The sequence below is a fragment of the Diorhabda carinulata genome, chromosome 6, assembly GCF_026250575.1.
Source record: "Diorhabda carinulata isolate Delta chromosome 6, icDioCari1.1, whole genome shotgun sequence".
In the NCBI taxonomy this organism is placed as follows: Eukaryota; Metazoa; Arthropoda; class Insecta; order Coleoptera; family Chrysomelidae; genus Diorhabda; species Diorhabda carinulata.
The window spans coordinates 13,948,041-13,963,843 of NC_079465.1; the positions used below are offsets into that span (position 1 = coordinate 13,948,041).

General features: G+C 34.2%; 1 protein-coding gene across 1 annotated transcript; it reads left to right on the forward strand.

Moving 5' to 3' along the window:
* Positions 1–10,854: 10,854 nt before the first annotated feature.
* LOC130895318 (tigger transposable element-derived protein 4-like) lies at positions 10,855–14,605 on the forward strand. Its single transcript, XM_057802545.1, has 2 exons — positions 10,855–12,309; positions 14,591–14,605. Exons 1-2 carry the CDS (start codon positions 10,855–10,857, stop codon positions 14,603–14,605), a joined length of 1,470 nt encoding a protein of 489 aa, XP_057658528.1.
* Positions 14,606–15,803: the final 1,198 nt, after the last annotated feature.

Below are 15,803 nucleotides of genomic sequence, written 5' to 3' on the forward strand. Positions count from 1 at the left end.
CCAAACATTCAAACCAAAGGAAAGGCGTTGAAACAGAATTTTTCAAATATGGTTACGAAACAAGTGTCTTTCATACTTTCTTCATCAAACGGAATGTTTTTAGATCTTTTAGATCTAAAACGGTAAAAATAGATAAGCCATTCAATGTTAAAGACAGTCTTCAACTGATTAAGCGTGGCTGGGTTATTGGAGTAGACTCTACTTTTGAGGTACCCCCACATAAAAAAATCCGATAGTGTTAGGTTCGTACTTCTAGGCGGCCATGCAATGTCACCTCGGCGAGATATCAGTTTCCCAGCACACATCTGGTTTACGATCGTCAAAGAGGCATTAGAAGTATGACATATTGTAATGTTGGGCCATTACGAGGGGTAGAAATTAAACAGCGATTGAACTTCACCATTTTTCTATTGTCTTAATAGTTTGGAATTACCTTTTTACAATGAATGATGACACATAATATTGGTTCATAATTACGATAAAGTTTACCTACGTAGACAGTAAATTCCAATATCACCAAAACATAGGTGACCTGGTTATAAATAATTAACAGTTAGTGTACAGGGTGTATACATATATAGAGATATAAAAGAATAAGATAATTGACTTAAAGGGCACCACAATATCGCGCCATCTTGTTGAAACCATGTACGATTATAGCCTTCAAATTGTTGTAGTTGCGGAAAGAAAAAATCCCTTAAGATGGCTATTTATCGTTCAGAATTTACAGTGACAGATTGCCCCCTATTTAAAGAAATAAAATCCGATAATTCCGTGCGCTGATATGGCTGCCCAAACGGTTACTTGCAGAGGCTTTTGATGTTTTGCACGTGGGTTCTCTGAAGCCCAGTAATGGCAATTCTGTCTATTGACATGCCCATTTAAAAATATTGTTGAAATTATGAGAGCGTTCCAACATTATTCCAACAAAAGCTCGTCTCAAAATTAAATCATTTGGCTATAATTTCTGCATAAGTTGAATTATACGGGTGTAATTTCAGTTCTATCGACAAAATGCGACGCAAAGTCGATAGACCAGAATTACGTTGAACTGAAGCTATAACTTCTTGAATTGTGTCTTCTGTTCTTGTTGATCTTGGGCGTCCCGTAGGCTTCTGATTGAGAGTCGATCGATCGAATCACACGAATCGGACACTGATTTATGTTATGTAACCCAACTCATTTCGAAAGAAACGCAGAACAATAGCGCATGAATCGCCATTTTTGTATTAATGTTTAATGCAGAATGCACGTTGCGCTCCAGTTAAGTGAACCATCGCGACAAAATTTCCAAGAACCGACCTACTCATTCTCATCACCCGCGCAGCTTCCTCTCATAACGTTCAAACGCAAGTTTGTAAAATTATACGCCTTTCTGATCCACCCTGTACACTACATAAGGTAAACGCACTAGTAGTTGAAATTAGAAGGAAGGGAAATAGGGTATTTTACTTCTATATCAATTTTTATTTCATTTTTTTCGTCAGAAAATATAGGTAGTTATGTGCTTTACTACGTTGGTATTAAGATAAAATTAAACATTTTAAAAATAGAAATAAACTTTTTTCTCAAACAAATTTTTGAAAAATCTCTACATTTGTTAGTGCAGCCTGTTGCCTCTTCAGGCTCTTCATCATGATCTTTCTCAGAAGATAAGTCGTCTATACTGCTTCCGGATTCAACCCACGACTCATCATCAGTAGTACTGGAAGAAAATTTTCTTGTCCTTGATCTTTTGTTTCTTCTCAATCTTTAGTTTCCAGGGTTTTTTCTACTTTTGTTTTCTCAAAATATCATTTTCTTGTTTTTTCTTCTGCCTCTCTTCAGCTCTTTTCCTCTAGTAAACGCTGCTTGTCTTTATTTCCATTGTAGCCTTGCCATTCTTTCGATGTCCCAACTGCTAGAATTTGTTCTAATTTTCGTCTTTTGGATGTTGCTGACTTGGGTTCAGGCCAGAAAAGCGCACGTTTGAAAGGGGAGGGTACAATTTCTTCAGATAGTACGTGTATCTTTACCAAGTTAGAACCAGATGGATAAGTTGGTGTAACACTTGTGACTGAGCAATCTGGTAGACTTGTTTTTACCGAATAAAGAATAGGATTTTTAAGGATATTTTAGTGACTGGTCAGCATTTTTTATTTTTTTTGTAGGTGTTACATGGGGTTCATAAATCGCCGACTGTTGTACTTCTACTTGTACCAATATCATGCTGGAAGTATCTGCTTCAGATAGGGGTGTTTTTTGAGTATTTCTTCCAATGTTTAAGTATTGTATTATTGAATTTTCCAAGATGGGTATAGCGGCTTGGTTGACTGTTTTTTGAGTATTTTTCCCAATGTTTGAGTCTTGTATTGTTGAATTCACCAAGACGGTGTAGCGTCTTGATTGATACTATTATTATCTGCCTCATTTTTAGATTTTGAATTTTTTGCACTTTGTGCACATACAGATTTTTTTAATTGAATTTTTTTTACGCCTTTTGGAAGATCGTTGTAATCCCAGCAAATATTCTTGTAAAAAGCTGATAAATCCTGATTAGCTGATAGATCCTGAAATCTTTTTATCTGTGCATTTTTCTATAAAATGTATTCCACTCTTCAATTCCTGCAGTTTTTGCTCTTTTATATCAATTTTATCACCATCAAATTTAATTGTAGTGAGATCCCATAAAACAAGGCCGCATTTTCTGAACCCATTTTTTAAAATGGATGGTGTCAGTCTCTCCGCAATTACTTTCTCTAACAGATGGCAAAAGTGAATTTTCCTCAAAATTAAGGACAGACAGTGATTAATGCAGATAAACTGCATCTCTCCCACCTTATTTCAATGTCCGGAATCTAGCAACATCTATTGGCTGAATCAAATGCGTTGCATTTAAGTAAAGAGCTACTAGTATTATACCATTTTCAACACAAAATCTACTAGTATTATACCATTTTCAGCACAAAATCTACTAGTATTATACCATTTTCAGCACAAAATCTACTTGTATTCAAGGTCATATGCTATGAGTGGAATTTCTATTTTAGTCAGTCATTTTTTCGAAGATATTAGTAATGAATTCATAAAATGTTTGTCCAGTCATCCAGCCGTTTTCGGATCTTCCAATACCTCATTCATGAGGAACACTGAATGCTATTTCTCTAGGAATACGTTCATTTTTATATATAACCATCGGTGGCACTATCTGACCTGCAGCATTTCCGGTAATAAGCACAGATTAACTTGTAGAATATGCTCGAAGTTACTCTGTTGAAGGTAGGTTTTTGAGCGGATTTTGTAGTTTCAAGTTAGTCACCTAAGGTTAATATGAGTTTGATTTTTTGGCTGTGATCAAAAATTAAAAATAATTGATACTTGAATACCGGTCATGAGTTATTGAGGCTGCACCGGGAATATGTATTTTTTCATGTTCTGAAGAAATGTACGGTTGGAGATCCAATTTCCCTTTTCCTTGGTGATTTGCATCTAGATTTATATAATAAGGTCACTCTGAAAATATTATATTCTTTAACTGCTTGCCCGTAGAACTTCTTCAATGGCTTTCTCCATATCCTCTTCACTGCACCTTTACATTTGTCCCTTCACGGGCGGCGTATTTAATCTAAAATTACATGTTTCAGTAGATGGTATCCTGATGTTCTAGTAAAATTAGTGTCAACTACTAGTTCGATAAGCCTACATCAACATTATTGACAGAAGAAATAATTTCTCTTAAATCACTTCATTAGAAAAAGTATCAAAATAAAGAGTCTGGTACTCAACACTAGTAGTTGAAATCAATGTCAATTACTAAGAATTCAAATTTTCTTGTTTTAGCATTTGACACCATGTTTATTCCTCTTTTAGAGGTTAGAATTCAATTTTTCATGATGAACACTCTCTTCTTCTATATCTGCACATCAAAATGTTATAACTACAATCGCAAAGAAGCAAAGTTTAATGGAAATATAAAATAAGATATAAACTTACCTTCTTAACGTTTATATTAAGGTAAATTCACATTAACACAACTTGAGGCGATCATCCGACACAAAAATGGCGCCAAAGTGTAGTTGACTGTTAGAATGATTCCAAAATTGTACAGTTGTCTCACAGATGTATTTACTGAGTTTAAGAATTCGCAGAATGTTACAAATGTTTTTTATTCCTTGTCGAGAATGTATACTACTAACACAGTGTTAAGTACGTTTACACAAGTTTAGAAAGTGATACATTTCGCACTAGTTACTGTTTTACATGAGCCGCGTAGCGGCAACTGCTGAAACGTAACGAATGCGAAATACACTTTCCAATGAGTTGTGAACACTATTTTTCCTACGACCACGTAAAAAAAACTTCAAAAAAACGTATTTTTCAAATAAGAAAGTGTTGAAAAGAATATAAATACGAATAAACACGAGAAGTTGAGAAATCCTACAAAATATTTTTTATTTTGTATTTTGGCAAAACGGAAAGAACGATTATGGAATATTTTATAACTAACAGAACAGAAAAAATCCAATAGAACAATAAATTTTTTGTAACCATATTAGATACCTAACAAGAACTAAGTAATTATTAATGATTTGTTTTACTTTTTTATTAGATAATAGTTAAATGGGAAGTTGTTATTATAACAATTACTAAATTGCAGTGGATTTTGTAATGTTGCATTATTGGGGTATCTCTAACATATCGCACACTGAGAACGAGAGGATCACAACTCAAAAAACTTGATTTGCGGGAAATTGAGGTTGAAATTTTATTATAAACAGCAAGAAAGTGACGATTTTGTGATTGATACCCTTTGAAATTTTTATGTGTGCCACAATAATCCTTCCTTTCATTAATTCTATCACACCATTTCCACCACCCATTTCATGCCAAACATAACATGTCGCTTGGTTTGTTTTGTACTCGTACACACTCAAATTGTAAGTCGATAATTGTCTGTTGTAGTAGTAGTTGGTATTCTCATTCCTAGATGCCTGTTCGTCGTTGGATAAGTTCTCATAACAAACGCAAAACTCGCACATATCTTTTTTCGACACGAAGAAGGAAATATTAAATTCGTAGCTGAAAATATTTGAAAACGTATGAAATTTCCCGAACGCCTTATACATGTTTTCGCATTCGCTATTATAGTCTCTATATAAACTGGCTATGACTTCCCACCATCTAGAAATTCACGACTTGTTTGAGCACATACATAGTGACTTTCGATTCATGATACTGTGTTTGTAAATGAACGGATATCTTCAACGATGGCAGGGTCAATTTTTTAATGGTTATTACGTTTCCCTCGATCTTCATTGACCATGAATCCTTCTTTGTGCTTTTTGAATGTTATTCACGTATTTATGTTAAAGGTAGCCATAAAAAATGCTTTACACACCCTTATACGATTTCCGCTTTTTTCGAAGTAAAATGCGTGGTTCAGAATTCGGTTACCTTTATCATATCTGTATTGGTGAATTGTAAACAACATTTGTCGTTGATAGGGGGGTCAAATGTAGCAGGAGGGTAACATCAGGTAAACTTTGAAATCAAAGGCCGAAGCCGAAAAGACATCTAAGATTTCTATAATGTTTGACTCGAGCCCATTAAAAGTGTGATTCCATTGTTGTTTAGATTATTTCCAAATATTCCAAACAAAACCAGTGTAGTTAGGCTTTCAAGAGCAAAATGATTGAATTAATCAAAACTGAGACAGAAGAATAGCAAAGTTACCTCAAAGAAAAAATACGATAAAAATTGTCAGAACACAAAAAATGTCACAGCATCATGAGAATAATGTATAAAGCTCAGTCACAATGCAAAAAAGAACATAGCCGTAGAATCCAATTTAAAAATCTTAATGTGACGTTGCTTTATACTCTTAAGTATAAAATAGTCAAAATTCAAATAATACTAAAAAAATGTTAATAAGGTGACATCAGCAAAATGAAAAATAGAACAGCAACGTCACAATTAAAAAAGTGACATTGCATCATGCATGAAAATCGAAAAGTCACATCTCAAAAAGTGATAACAAATTTCTTACCTCTCTCCTCAGAAACGCAGTTGATACTGACATGTTAGGAGTTGTGCCTATGATCCGCGCGCTACTATTCCGCTTCTAATGCAGAGACACTTGCGTTCTCACGCGGCGTATATGAACACTAGAAAAGTGACGTTGCAACAGAAATGTTCAGCTATAAGAGATGAATCTACTCATGACAATAACTCATAAATCGATTTTTTTTAGTTGTGACCCTCTCGTTCTCAGTGTGCGATATCTGTTTATTGCCTCTTGTTGCTGTATCGATGAAGTGCACAAACTTGCCTTGTTTTTGGGGTGTGCAGTGTTATCATTTTGTTCGACACTATGTTCAATGTTTCTATTTGCAACTTCTTGATGGTGTTGCTAACGGCATTCATTATTTTAACGGTCAATGCTCATGATAAGGGTAATAACCTGTGGCCTTAAATTTTTTTCCCAACTTTCACTGTATTTTTAATGTATATTTAGAGAAAAATAATTAAAACTTTTTTTTCAATATTTACTGCAAAAATGTACTGTCATTCCAGAACGACGGGCGCCCGCTAACAAGAAACAAGTTAGGCAAACCCTCATAGTAGTAAACTCAGTAATTTGATATGAACACGTTAATTTGTTATTACCGTTCATTTGGGTATAGCATTTGAAAATTATTTGATTATATAGATTATAATATTTAATTTAATAGTTATTTTATTAAAATTTATTATAAAAGAAATGACCAATCAAATAATATATCAGTAAAATACTATTATAATTTTTATTATGGTTATTTTAGGAGAAACAAAAAATAATTTAGTTTTAAACTTATTATTTACACTTTTCATTTGCAAAATACTATTTTCATTTAAAATTACGTACTTATATTTATATGGTACTGGTCATGGCACCCGATTCGGTTTTGTCAAATAATGGAATAGAAAATGATCAGTTGAGGGTTGAGGAAGATTGAGTCGATTGAGATAGTCCAAAAAGACAGGTGATTCGCTCAAGTCAAGTCTAAAATTTACCAAGACCGGTTTTGCCCGTTGTCCTGAGTACGAAGAGTACAAGAAATAAGTGAGATGAGAAGCAGCTGAAAAATGTGAAATCCCAACTTACGATACCATTTGAGTTTTTTGCGGCGACAAGGATATTAGGACAAAAGTTGTCGAAGCCACTCATGTTCATATTGTAATCATCAACTACCATGGGTTTCCTGCTGACAACCCCTCTTCTATTAGTGACATCGACGATATCACCTGTCGATTTCGTCACATTGTTATAATCTTTTTTTCCCGAAGCTGTACTATGAACGGTTCCCGAGATATGGCCGAGAGCCAATCTTATTGGGACACCCGGTATAATATGTCTCCGTATTCATAATTTGTGAATGTAGCCATAGTGAAATCAGTGCGAATAACTTTTAAAAAAAGAAAATAGTCCAACTCAACGTGAAGGAGTTCAATGCCGTTTTGTCTCAGAAATCCCATAGCTTTACAGTTTTGATTTATTTCATTGTCAACGTGTAAATTTTATGTTTATGCTAACTTCAGCTAATGATTTGTCATTTTGTAAAGATAAAAGTACAAAGAGGTTTTTAAAGTATTTTGCATAAAAATATCATTGATGTTTTTCGTGTTTACAAAAACTAATTTGTTTTCTGATATTTTTGAGGCCATAACTTGATAAGTAGAATGTTTTTTAATGTATTTTAGCTTTTATTTGATTGAGACCCTCATTATGTGGTCTTCAAATATTATTTTTTTTTGAGAAAGAAATTTGCTTCACATTTGATTTTTTCTGCTCTTAATTTGTTGGCGATTACCATTTCCTCCTATACTCATGCTCATATGTTGTTCATATGATGCTCTCAATTTATTTTGTTCATTTAAGATTTCTTTTTGTATTTCAATCTCTTTTCATTTTCTATTTCTATTTTATTTTTCAACTCTTGAATGGTTTGTTCATACATGTGTAAAGCTTTTGCCGTTGTTCCCATTTGTTTTCTCTGATTTTTTGTCTGTAATTATTATATGTAATATGTAACATTTATATTAACATATAATTTTATATAAAATTTATACAAGTAACATGCATTATTTTATTTAGCCAAAGATATGGTTTAATATATATAAATAATTTTTACTTACTACGTTACAACTATGGTTCGTGATATTCTTTATTATTTCTTGGAATGTTGATGGTCATTATTTATTAATATTTGTGCAGCATTGTTACTTGTCGCTTCTTCACTAATTTCATATAAATTATTATTACATAATATACACACTATTTTCTTCTTTAGAACGTCTGTAAGATAAGTAATCGATAAGCGATGTCTTCGCCAAACTTTTGCATAACACAAGTTGCAAACTGTTGGATATCAATTTCCATAAAGGGTGAAACAACAAACTGCGCTACTAAAGCCATTTCGTTGAAATTCTGAAAACGATTTTTGGAGTTAATCTTCAGGGTAGAAACTATTTCTAAATGATATTTGCTGTCATAGGGTTCTAATGGATTTTGAGATATTTTTTCTGAAAGAATAGGAAAATGCTTGGCATCGCTGTTAATTAGATTTTGTTCCAAAAACTCCAGCTATTTGATAAATGCTTTTATATCAGAAATCATTTCCGCTGGTTCTTTGTCTCTCCCCTGAAGCTGCAAATTAAGTTCGTTTAATTTCTCTGTAATGTCCACGAGAAAACCAAAATCTCTAAGCCAGATTGAATTTTCTAGTTCCAGAGTCGGTTCATCGCGTTTTTTGAAAAATTGGACTATGCCAGATAGGACATCATTAAAACGTTTCAGCACCTGTCCTCTACTTAACCATCGGACTTCAGAGTGAAGAAGTAGGTCCCCGTATTGGCAGTCAATTATCGGCCAAGGTTTTGAATAATCTTCTTTGTAACGCTTGAGCTCTAATCTTGTTCACAATTTTTACCACCAGTTTCATAACGTTGTTTAGTTTCAGGAAATTTCTACATAATGCTTGCTGATGGATAATTCAGTGATAACAGAGAAATTGTGGAAAAGTTTCATCTTTACGACATAACGCCACCTGACCCTTATCACAACCCACCATAGCTGGAGCGCAATCGATTGTCAAGCCTACCATTTTCGATATTGAAGTCACTAAATCGAAAATCACTAAAAACCATCCTGACGAACACGGCTATTTGGGCAGTGTAAACGACATCTGTTGATTCATCCAGTTGAAGTGAAAAATAAACACAGTTATCTAAGTCAGTTCTTAACTATAAAAAAAATATCATTGCTCATTTGCATATATTGCATAGATTTTATAGCTGAAACTATCTCGTCTTTATTTCTAAAGTTGGAAAATAACGAATCGGCAGCTTCTAAAAACGTCTGTTTTATCATTTCCTCTTCTTCAAAAGGTTTATTTTTTGTGCAATTATCTCGGACACAGGGTACAATGCAGTTGCAGCCTTATTTTTATCGACTGTTCTTAAAAATATTGATTGTTGTCCAATTAACTGCCTTTTTAACTGTTTCAGTTTCCCCTTTCTGGCGGCAGAATGTAGTGGGAATGATTTTTCAAAATTAGAATGTACAGTTTTATGATGTCTCTCAATATATCCTTTTTTAGCAACGGAGACCGAAGTATTACATAACAAACACAAATTTTCATCTTTAACTTCTGTACAAAAGTATTGTTCTTCTCATTCCGAATGAAAGTGGTATGTATTCACCTTCTTACCACTGCTTGCCATAATATTATTTTTTGTTGTTCTCTACTAACCCAACCGCTGGACGTTGGTTACGCGTTCAGTTTTAAACTAAGCGCAATGTCGCCGCGCCGTACGTATTTATCCAGTTCAAAGCAATCATGATCGTTCTCGAATACTAACGCGCTGGTCCGGCTGGTCGGTTCTAGCCGATTCTAGCTTGATGGCGTCAGATGCAGATCGCTTACCGCAACGATGCCGGTGTTTATGTTTAATATTATAACTACAGTCGAACTCCGATAATTCGAATTCCTCGTTAATTCGAACTTTTGCGTCGGTTCCTTGACATTCCTATACTAACTAACTAACTTTTGAAGTTCGAATTATCAAAAAAATTCGTATTTTCTGTGTTAAAATTACCGAAAAATTCGAATTTTTGGCGTTTAAATAATTGAAAAGTTCGAATTTTTCTTGTATAAATTATGTATGTACATATGTATTAAAAAGTTCGAACTGTTAGTGTTGAAAAAAATTGAAAAATTCGAATCTTCAGATTCTAGGTAAGACAACGATATTTTGTAAGTGTGAAATATGGGTGAACTGCAGACGGCGGCTGGTTTTTCCCAAAAACCGGCGCGACGATTTTATTACTGGTAGAGCTAAGAAAGCATTCCTAAATAGTTTTCTAGTTCGAACTGCAATTAGAGGACGAATGTATGAAACGACTGAAAAGAGAATAAGAGCTGCTGGGTTTTCCCCAAAAACCGGTGCGACGATTTTATTATTGATGGTACAGTTTGAAGGTGCAATTAAAAACGACGAGTTCACGGGAAGGATTTAATTGCACCTTCAAACTGTAGAGAAAGAGAGAGGGAGCGAATTGGAGAGAGACAAAGTAGAGTAAAGAGCAAACGTGGTGACTGATTTTTTCTGAAAGAAGGACGCCAGAGTTTTATTGATACCTGACGACTTTTAAGAAGGTGCGTATTTAGATGGTGAGAAGAGATGCTCTCGCGCCGCTGATGGCTACCACCACCCTCTTATAAAGCAAAGTTAAAACTGTCAGAGCCGACATTCTCAATTGGTTTTCCATTGAGTGCGTTTCGTAGCCAGTTTCTAAAAGTTTTGCTTCGTGTTGCCGTTTACGTTTATTTCATGATGTGTGATTTTGCTAAAAGAATGTACAAAACTCTGACTTTAGCAGAAAAAGTTGCTATCTCAAGAGAAGCTGAAAAGGGCGTGAAGAAGAAGTCGAAGATAGCCGAAGAGTTCCAGATTCCTCGCAATACTCTTTCGACTTTTCTGAAGAATAAAGAGAAGATTATCAGTGACTTTTCTCAATCATCTCAAAGTAGAAAGAGGTGTAGAGGACCAGAAAATGAAGGCGTGGAAGGATGTGTCAAGAAATGGTTCAAGCAAGCTCGTGATAAGAAAGTTCCAGTGAGTGGGCTAATTATTCAAGCAAAAGCTCAACAAGTTGCTAGCAGTTTGAATTGTCACAACTTCAAAGCTAGCAATGGTTGGCTGCGCAATTTTAAGGATCGCAATGACATATTGATGAAGGCTGTCTGCGGCGAGAAGGCGGTCGTCGATATGTCAAAAGCGGAAGAGTGGATGCAAACGACGCTGCAAGAAAAAATCAAAGAAGTGGAGCCTAGGAACATTTTCAACGTTGACGAGACTGCTCTTTTCTACGAGTGCACGCCAAACAAGACTTTCGCCTTCAAGGGAGAAGATTGCAGCAGTGGGAAGTTGAGTAAACTGCGCGTAACTGTTCTTGTAGGAGCCAACGTGGACGGCAGTGAAAAGCTTCCGCTGCTTGTTATTGGAAAATCTGCTAATCCACGTTGTTTCAAAAACGTCAAAACGAAGCCATGCGAGTATCAAGCTAACAAGAAAGCTTGGATGACTCAAGATATTTTTGAAAATTGGCTCCTTAAGTTGGACAAGAAATTCTACAGAGAGAAGAGAAAAGTGCTGATGTTCGTGGATAACTGCAGTGCCCACAATTCCATTCCGGATTTAGAAAACATCGAAGTGGTGTTTTTCTCGCCAAACATGACGTCCGTTCTTCAACCGATGGATCAAGGAATCATCAACTCTTTCAAGATTCACTACAGGTCAATTCTAGTGCGCGAGGTGTTGGACGAGCAAGTTACACTCAGCAAAAACCAAGTGAAGGTCAACATTCTGCAAGCCTTGAGGATGTGTGCAGATGCCTGGCGACAAGTAAGCGCAACGACGATCAAAAATGGATTTAGGAAGGCAGGATTCATCCGTGGCGAAGAAACTTCAATCAAGTTCGAGGAAAGCATCCTGGAAGAGGCAAAGCTGGACCAAGATTTCATCAACATCGACCAAAATGTAGCCATTTGCGGCGAACTATCTGATTTTGAAATTTTGAACGAGGTCCAAGGATCTACGGCTGTGGAGTTATCAGACGACGAAGAAGAAAATCAAGAGCAGCTTTCATCCTCAGTAGCTCCAACTCCCAATGAAGCGCTGGAATTTTTAGCAAAATTGAGGGAATTTGCAGAGTCGCGACAAGACGTCGATGAAGATATTTTCGCAGCGATCAGCAAAATCACTCGATTTGCTTCAAAGGAAAAAATCGTCAGCATGAAGCAATCTAGCATAGCTGATTTCTTTACAAAAAAATAAATATATTTTTTTTTATTTTAAGATATATAATCGGTCCTTTTTAGGACCAAAAATTCTTCAAACGTATATTATTATTTTAAATAAATAAATAAATAAATAAACATGTTATATACCGATAACATATTTATTTATTTATTTATTTATAAAATGGAAAGATGCATCGAAATGCATACATATATGTATGCAAATGTGCACAACTCCGATAATTCGAACACCTCGATAATTCGAACTTTTACTACGGTCCCTTGCAGTTCGAATTATTGGAGTTCGACTGTATTATATTTTTTGTGGAATTTTTGGAAGCTTCTCTGATTTTTGTAGTTTTTATTTTTTAAATTAAAATCGTTGTAAGAGCTACCAGAATTGCATCAGTGAGCTACCGGTAGCTCGCGATCGACAGGTTGGCGATCACTGCCCTACATTATCTAATAACAACTCTATCTCATTTTCTGGTCTCAATCTCACTATATGACTTTATAACTTAATCTACTCTTTCTTCTAATTCTACTAAAATCATTCCATCGTCAATTCCATCTGCCTCATTTATTCCTAACTTATCTAAAAAATTTAACAAAGCTGTACATCTGCTCTTAAGGCCTCCTCTCTGTCGGCAAGATCTTTAGTTTCATTTATCTTGTAAACTCTGAATTTTGTTTTTTGACTATAAAAAAAATAGGGAGGAATCTAAAGGGATGGAATCTAATTGGAACAACTTGCCGCTTTTCCAATATTCAATACGATTGCTTCAATCCAATAACTAATATGCACGTTGTCAACCTAACCTCGGACTGTAAGTGCTGCTTTTCTTCAATAATTTTCACCATCTACTGGCAAATCCAGCTAGAAGGACCACATGTACAGTGTATTCACTGTTCTAATAAAATAAACTCTTCGAATAAAGTAGAGGGTATCAAAATAAGGAATAAAATTGAACTAAAGAGACCTTTTTCTAGCACTAACATTATATCTATCTTATTTACCTTCAACCTGAAAACTTTTTTTTCAAATTACAATAAATGACATATAATCGTTGACATATAAAACTACCAGTAAATTTAAGCACCAACAAAATTAGAAGCGCTCAACAACTTCATTACCGTATTTTTTTGTTGCAAGTGAAGGATTTTCTTCAAAGCAATACATGGGAAATAAATACCACTCGTGAAAATTTAAATGATATATTTATTTGTTTGAATGTAAATGTATGATTACAGAAACTTAAAAAAAAATTAATTGAAAACGATGTTGATCGTAAGCGGAATTTCGACATTCACCTCCTGTTTCACATGATCAACGGTCAACGATAACAAAAAATGCGGCTTTACCGTTGTTAATAAAATAAATTCAAAAATGCCATAAATTGAAAATAGAAGTACATATTTAAAAACACCAAAACTTAACTAGGCTTATCCTGGAGAAATTTTGAGATATGGTCAAAGAATCTTCAGCTGCAGATTTTTTAGAGCGAGACAGGGAATTGAAAATATTTTTGGCATTTTTGTGGCTAGGTGGAGATGATTAGAAACAACGATTAATGCCAGAGCTGAAAAAATTGCTGATTTATAGAAACAAATTTTGTTTTACATAATTACTACCAGACTGAAATTTCAAATCTTGAGAATGACAAAATATAATGTTCTCCAACTTGTGGCTAATGTGACGAAACGTTTTATATACGGAATACGAGATACAAGAGCCAGCTTATTCATCTCTGAGGAAGGACAAGTTCATTGGCAAAACAGAACAATGATAACAGTTCAAACTAATCAACACATTTATTTTTTTAATCAAAGTTTCACATTTTACTGTAACAAAATTGAGAATTTATTTTCATTTTGTCCAATTATCATGTATATATTAACACATATATTTTTTATTCGAATTGAATGAAAATTGACATCTATTCCAAAAGTGGTTTCCTAAATGTAAAATATAGTTTTAAAAATTATAATTATACCAAGTGATCTAAATTCTGAACCTAATGTGAAAATATGTTAAATTTTTGGGCCACACTGTATATTTTAAGCACATATATTAAAAGACAAAAGTGACATTGTTTAAGATGTTTATATTTCTTAATCATCTACCTTAAAATTTCATTTACTACATCTTTTATGGTCTTTATATAAAATATTTGTATATTTATTTTTTCGAAAGTCTTGCCAAAAACCCATTTGTTTTTTTGACTTTTCTTCCAATGTTATGAATCTTCATTATTTTTTTCATATTTCAGTGGTTGACTAAATAATATATTTTTTTTTCTTTTTTTTGCTTTCACTTCTGTCATCTTCTGTTCTTTATAGATATATGCTACAAAGGTGCATTTTTTCTCTTGGTATTTTATCCATTTTCTCCACAATGGATTTGGCTTCAAAACTCCAAAAAGTTTTCTCACGTTAACCTCATTATTAGTTTGATTTCTCTTTTTGCTATGACCTGAAAAAATAATATAAAATAACATTTAGATTTGATTTATTAGGATAGTAAGGTTCAAGAAAATTATCAAAATTTACAAATTCTCATTGTTATTTTTCTCCAGTTTTATTAGCGTGTCTGAAATACCCTTTTTTAAATAATAATGTAGTAGTGAAATAGAAGCAGAAATATTATTACCCAAGGATGAAACAGGAGTTCCACCAACAGCAGGTTTTGGTGTTGGCTTTCTTAAAGGTCCTGGCGTTTCTACCTCTTCTCTTTCAAAATTTTCCGGTGGAGACACCATCGTTTCGTAGGCACAGCTCAAAGAAGAGGAGGAGAAAGGCCTACTTTCGCCTGACAACTGGCCTCATGGCGGGTTTCAATTGTAGGAAAGCTCCTATAAAAACATGAATCAGCTACAACCAAATTTTATAGCACCATTTAATAAAAGGCTAATTATGGAACCCAGATTTACTCCAGTAGTTTTGAAAACTTTGAATAAAACTCCATTTGATAATAGAATGACAAATTTATTACAGAAGCCTCTGCTCCTGAACTCAACTTTTCTATCCTTTTAAAAATCATTCTATATCCTTTCATAATGCAGTCTTACACTATAACAATAATGAAACTTTTCAATATAATGAAACAATGGAAATATTACTTACCACTACAATTTACTACTTCTGAAAGATGTTGCCAGACCTGTGTTTTTTTTTCTTCTTATTTTCATAATCTTTATAGATAACCCAAAATTGCTTGTATCAAGAGGCACTGTTTTTTGTCATGTCAAGAAACAAGCAAAGCCAAAAGACCACAATAAACAAACAGAAAGAGAAAAGAACCCAACATCACGTTCTAACGTTATACGTCAAAATTACGTGACAAACGCAAACGGATGTGATTGGCTCTTTTCTATTGCTACGAAAGTTACTATGAACGGCCAATCGGAAAATATAAAATGCGTGAAAGTCATCAACGACAGAATATGTTTTTCCAAGGTTCTTCGTTCTCAGTCATTTTTCCTA

Coding starts and splice junctions, on each gene's coding strand:
- LOC130895318 (XM_057802545.1), top strand. CDS start 10,855: ATGTGTGATTTTGCTAAAAGAATGTACAAAACTCTGACTTTAGCAGAA.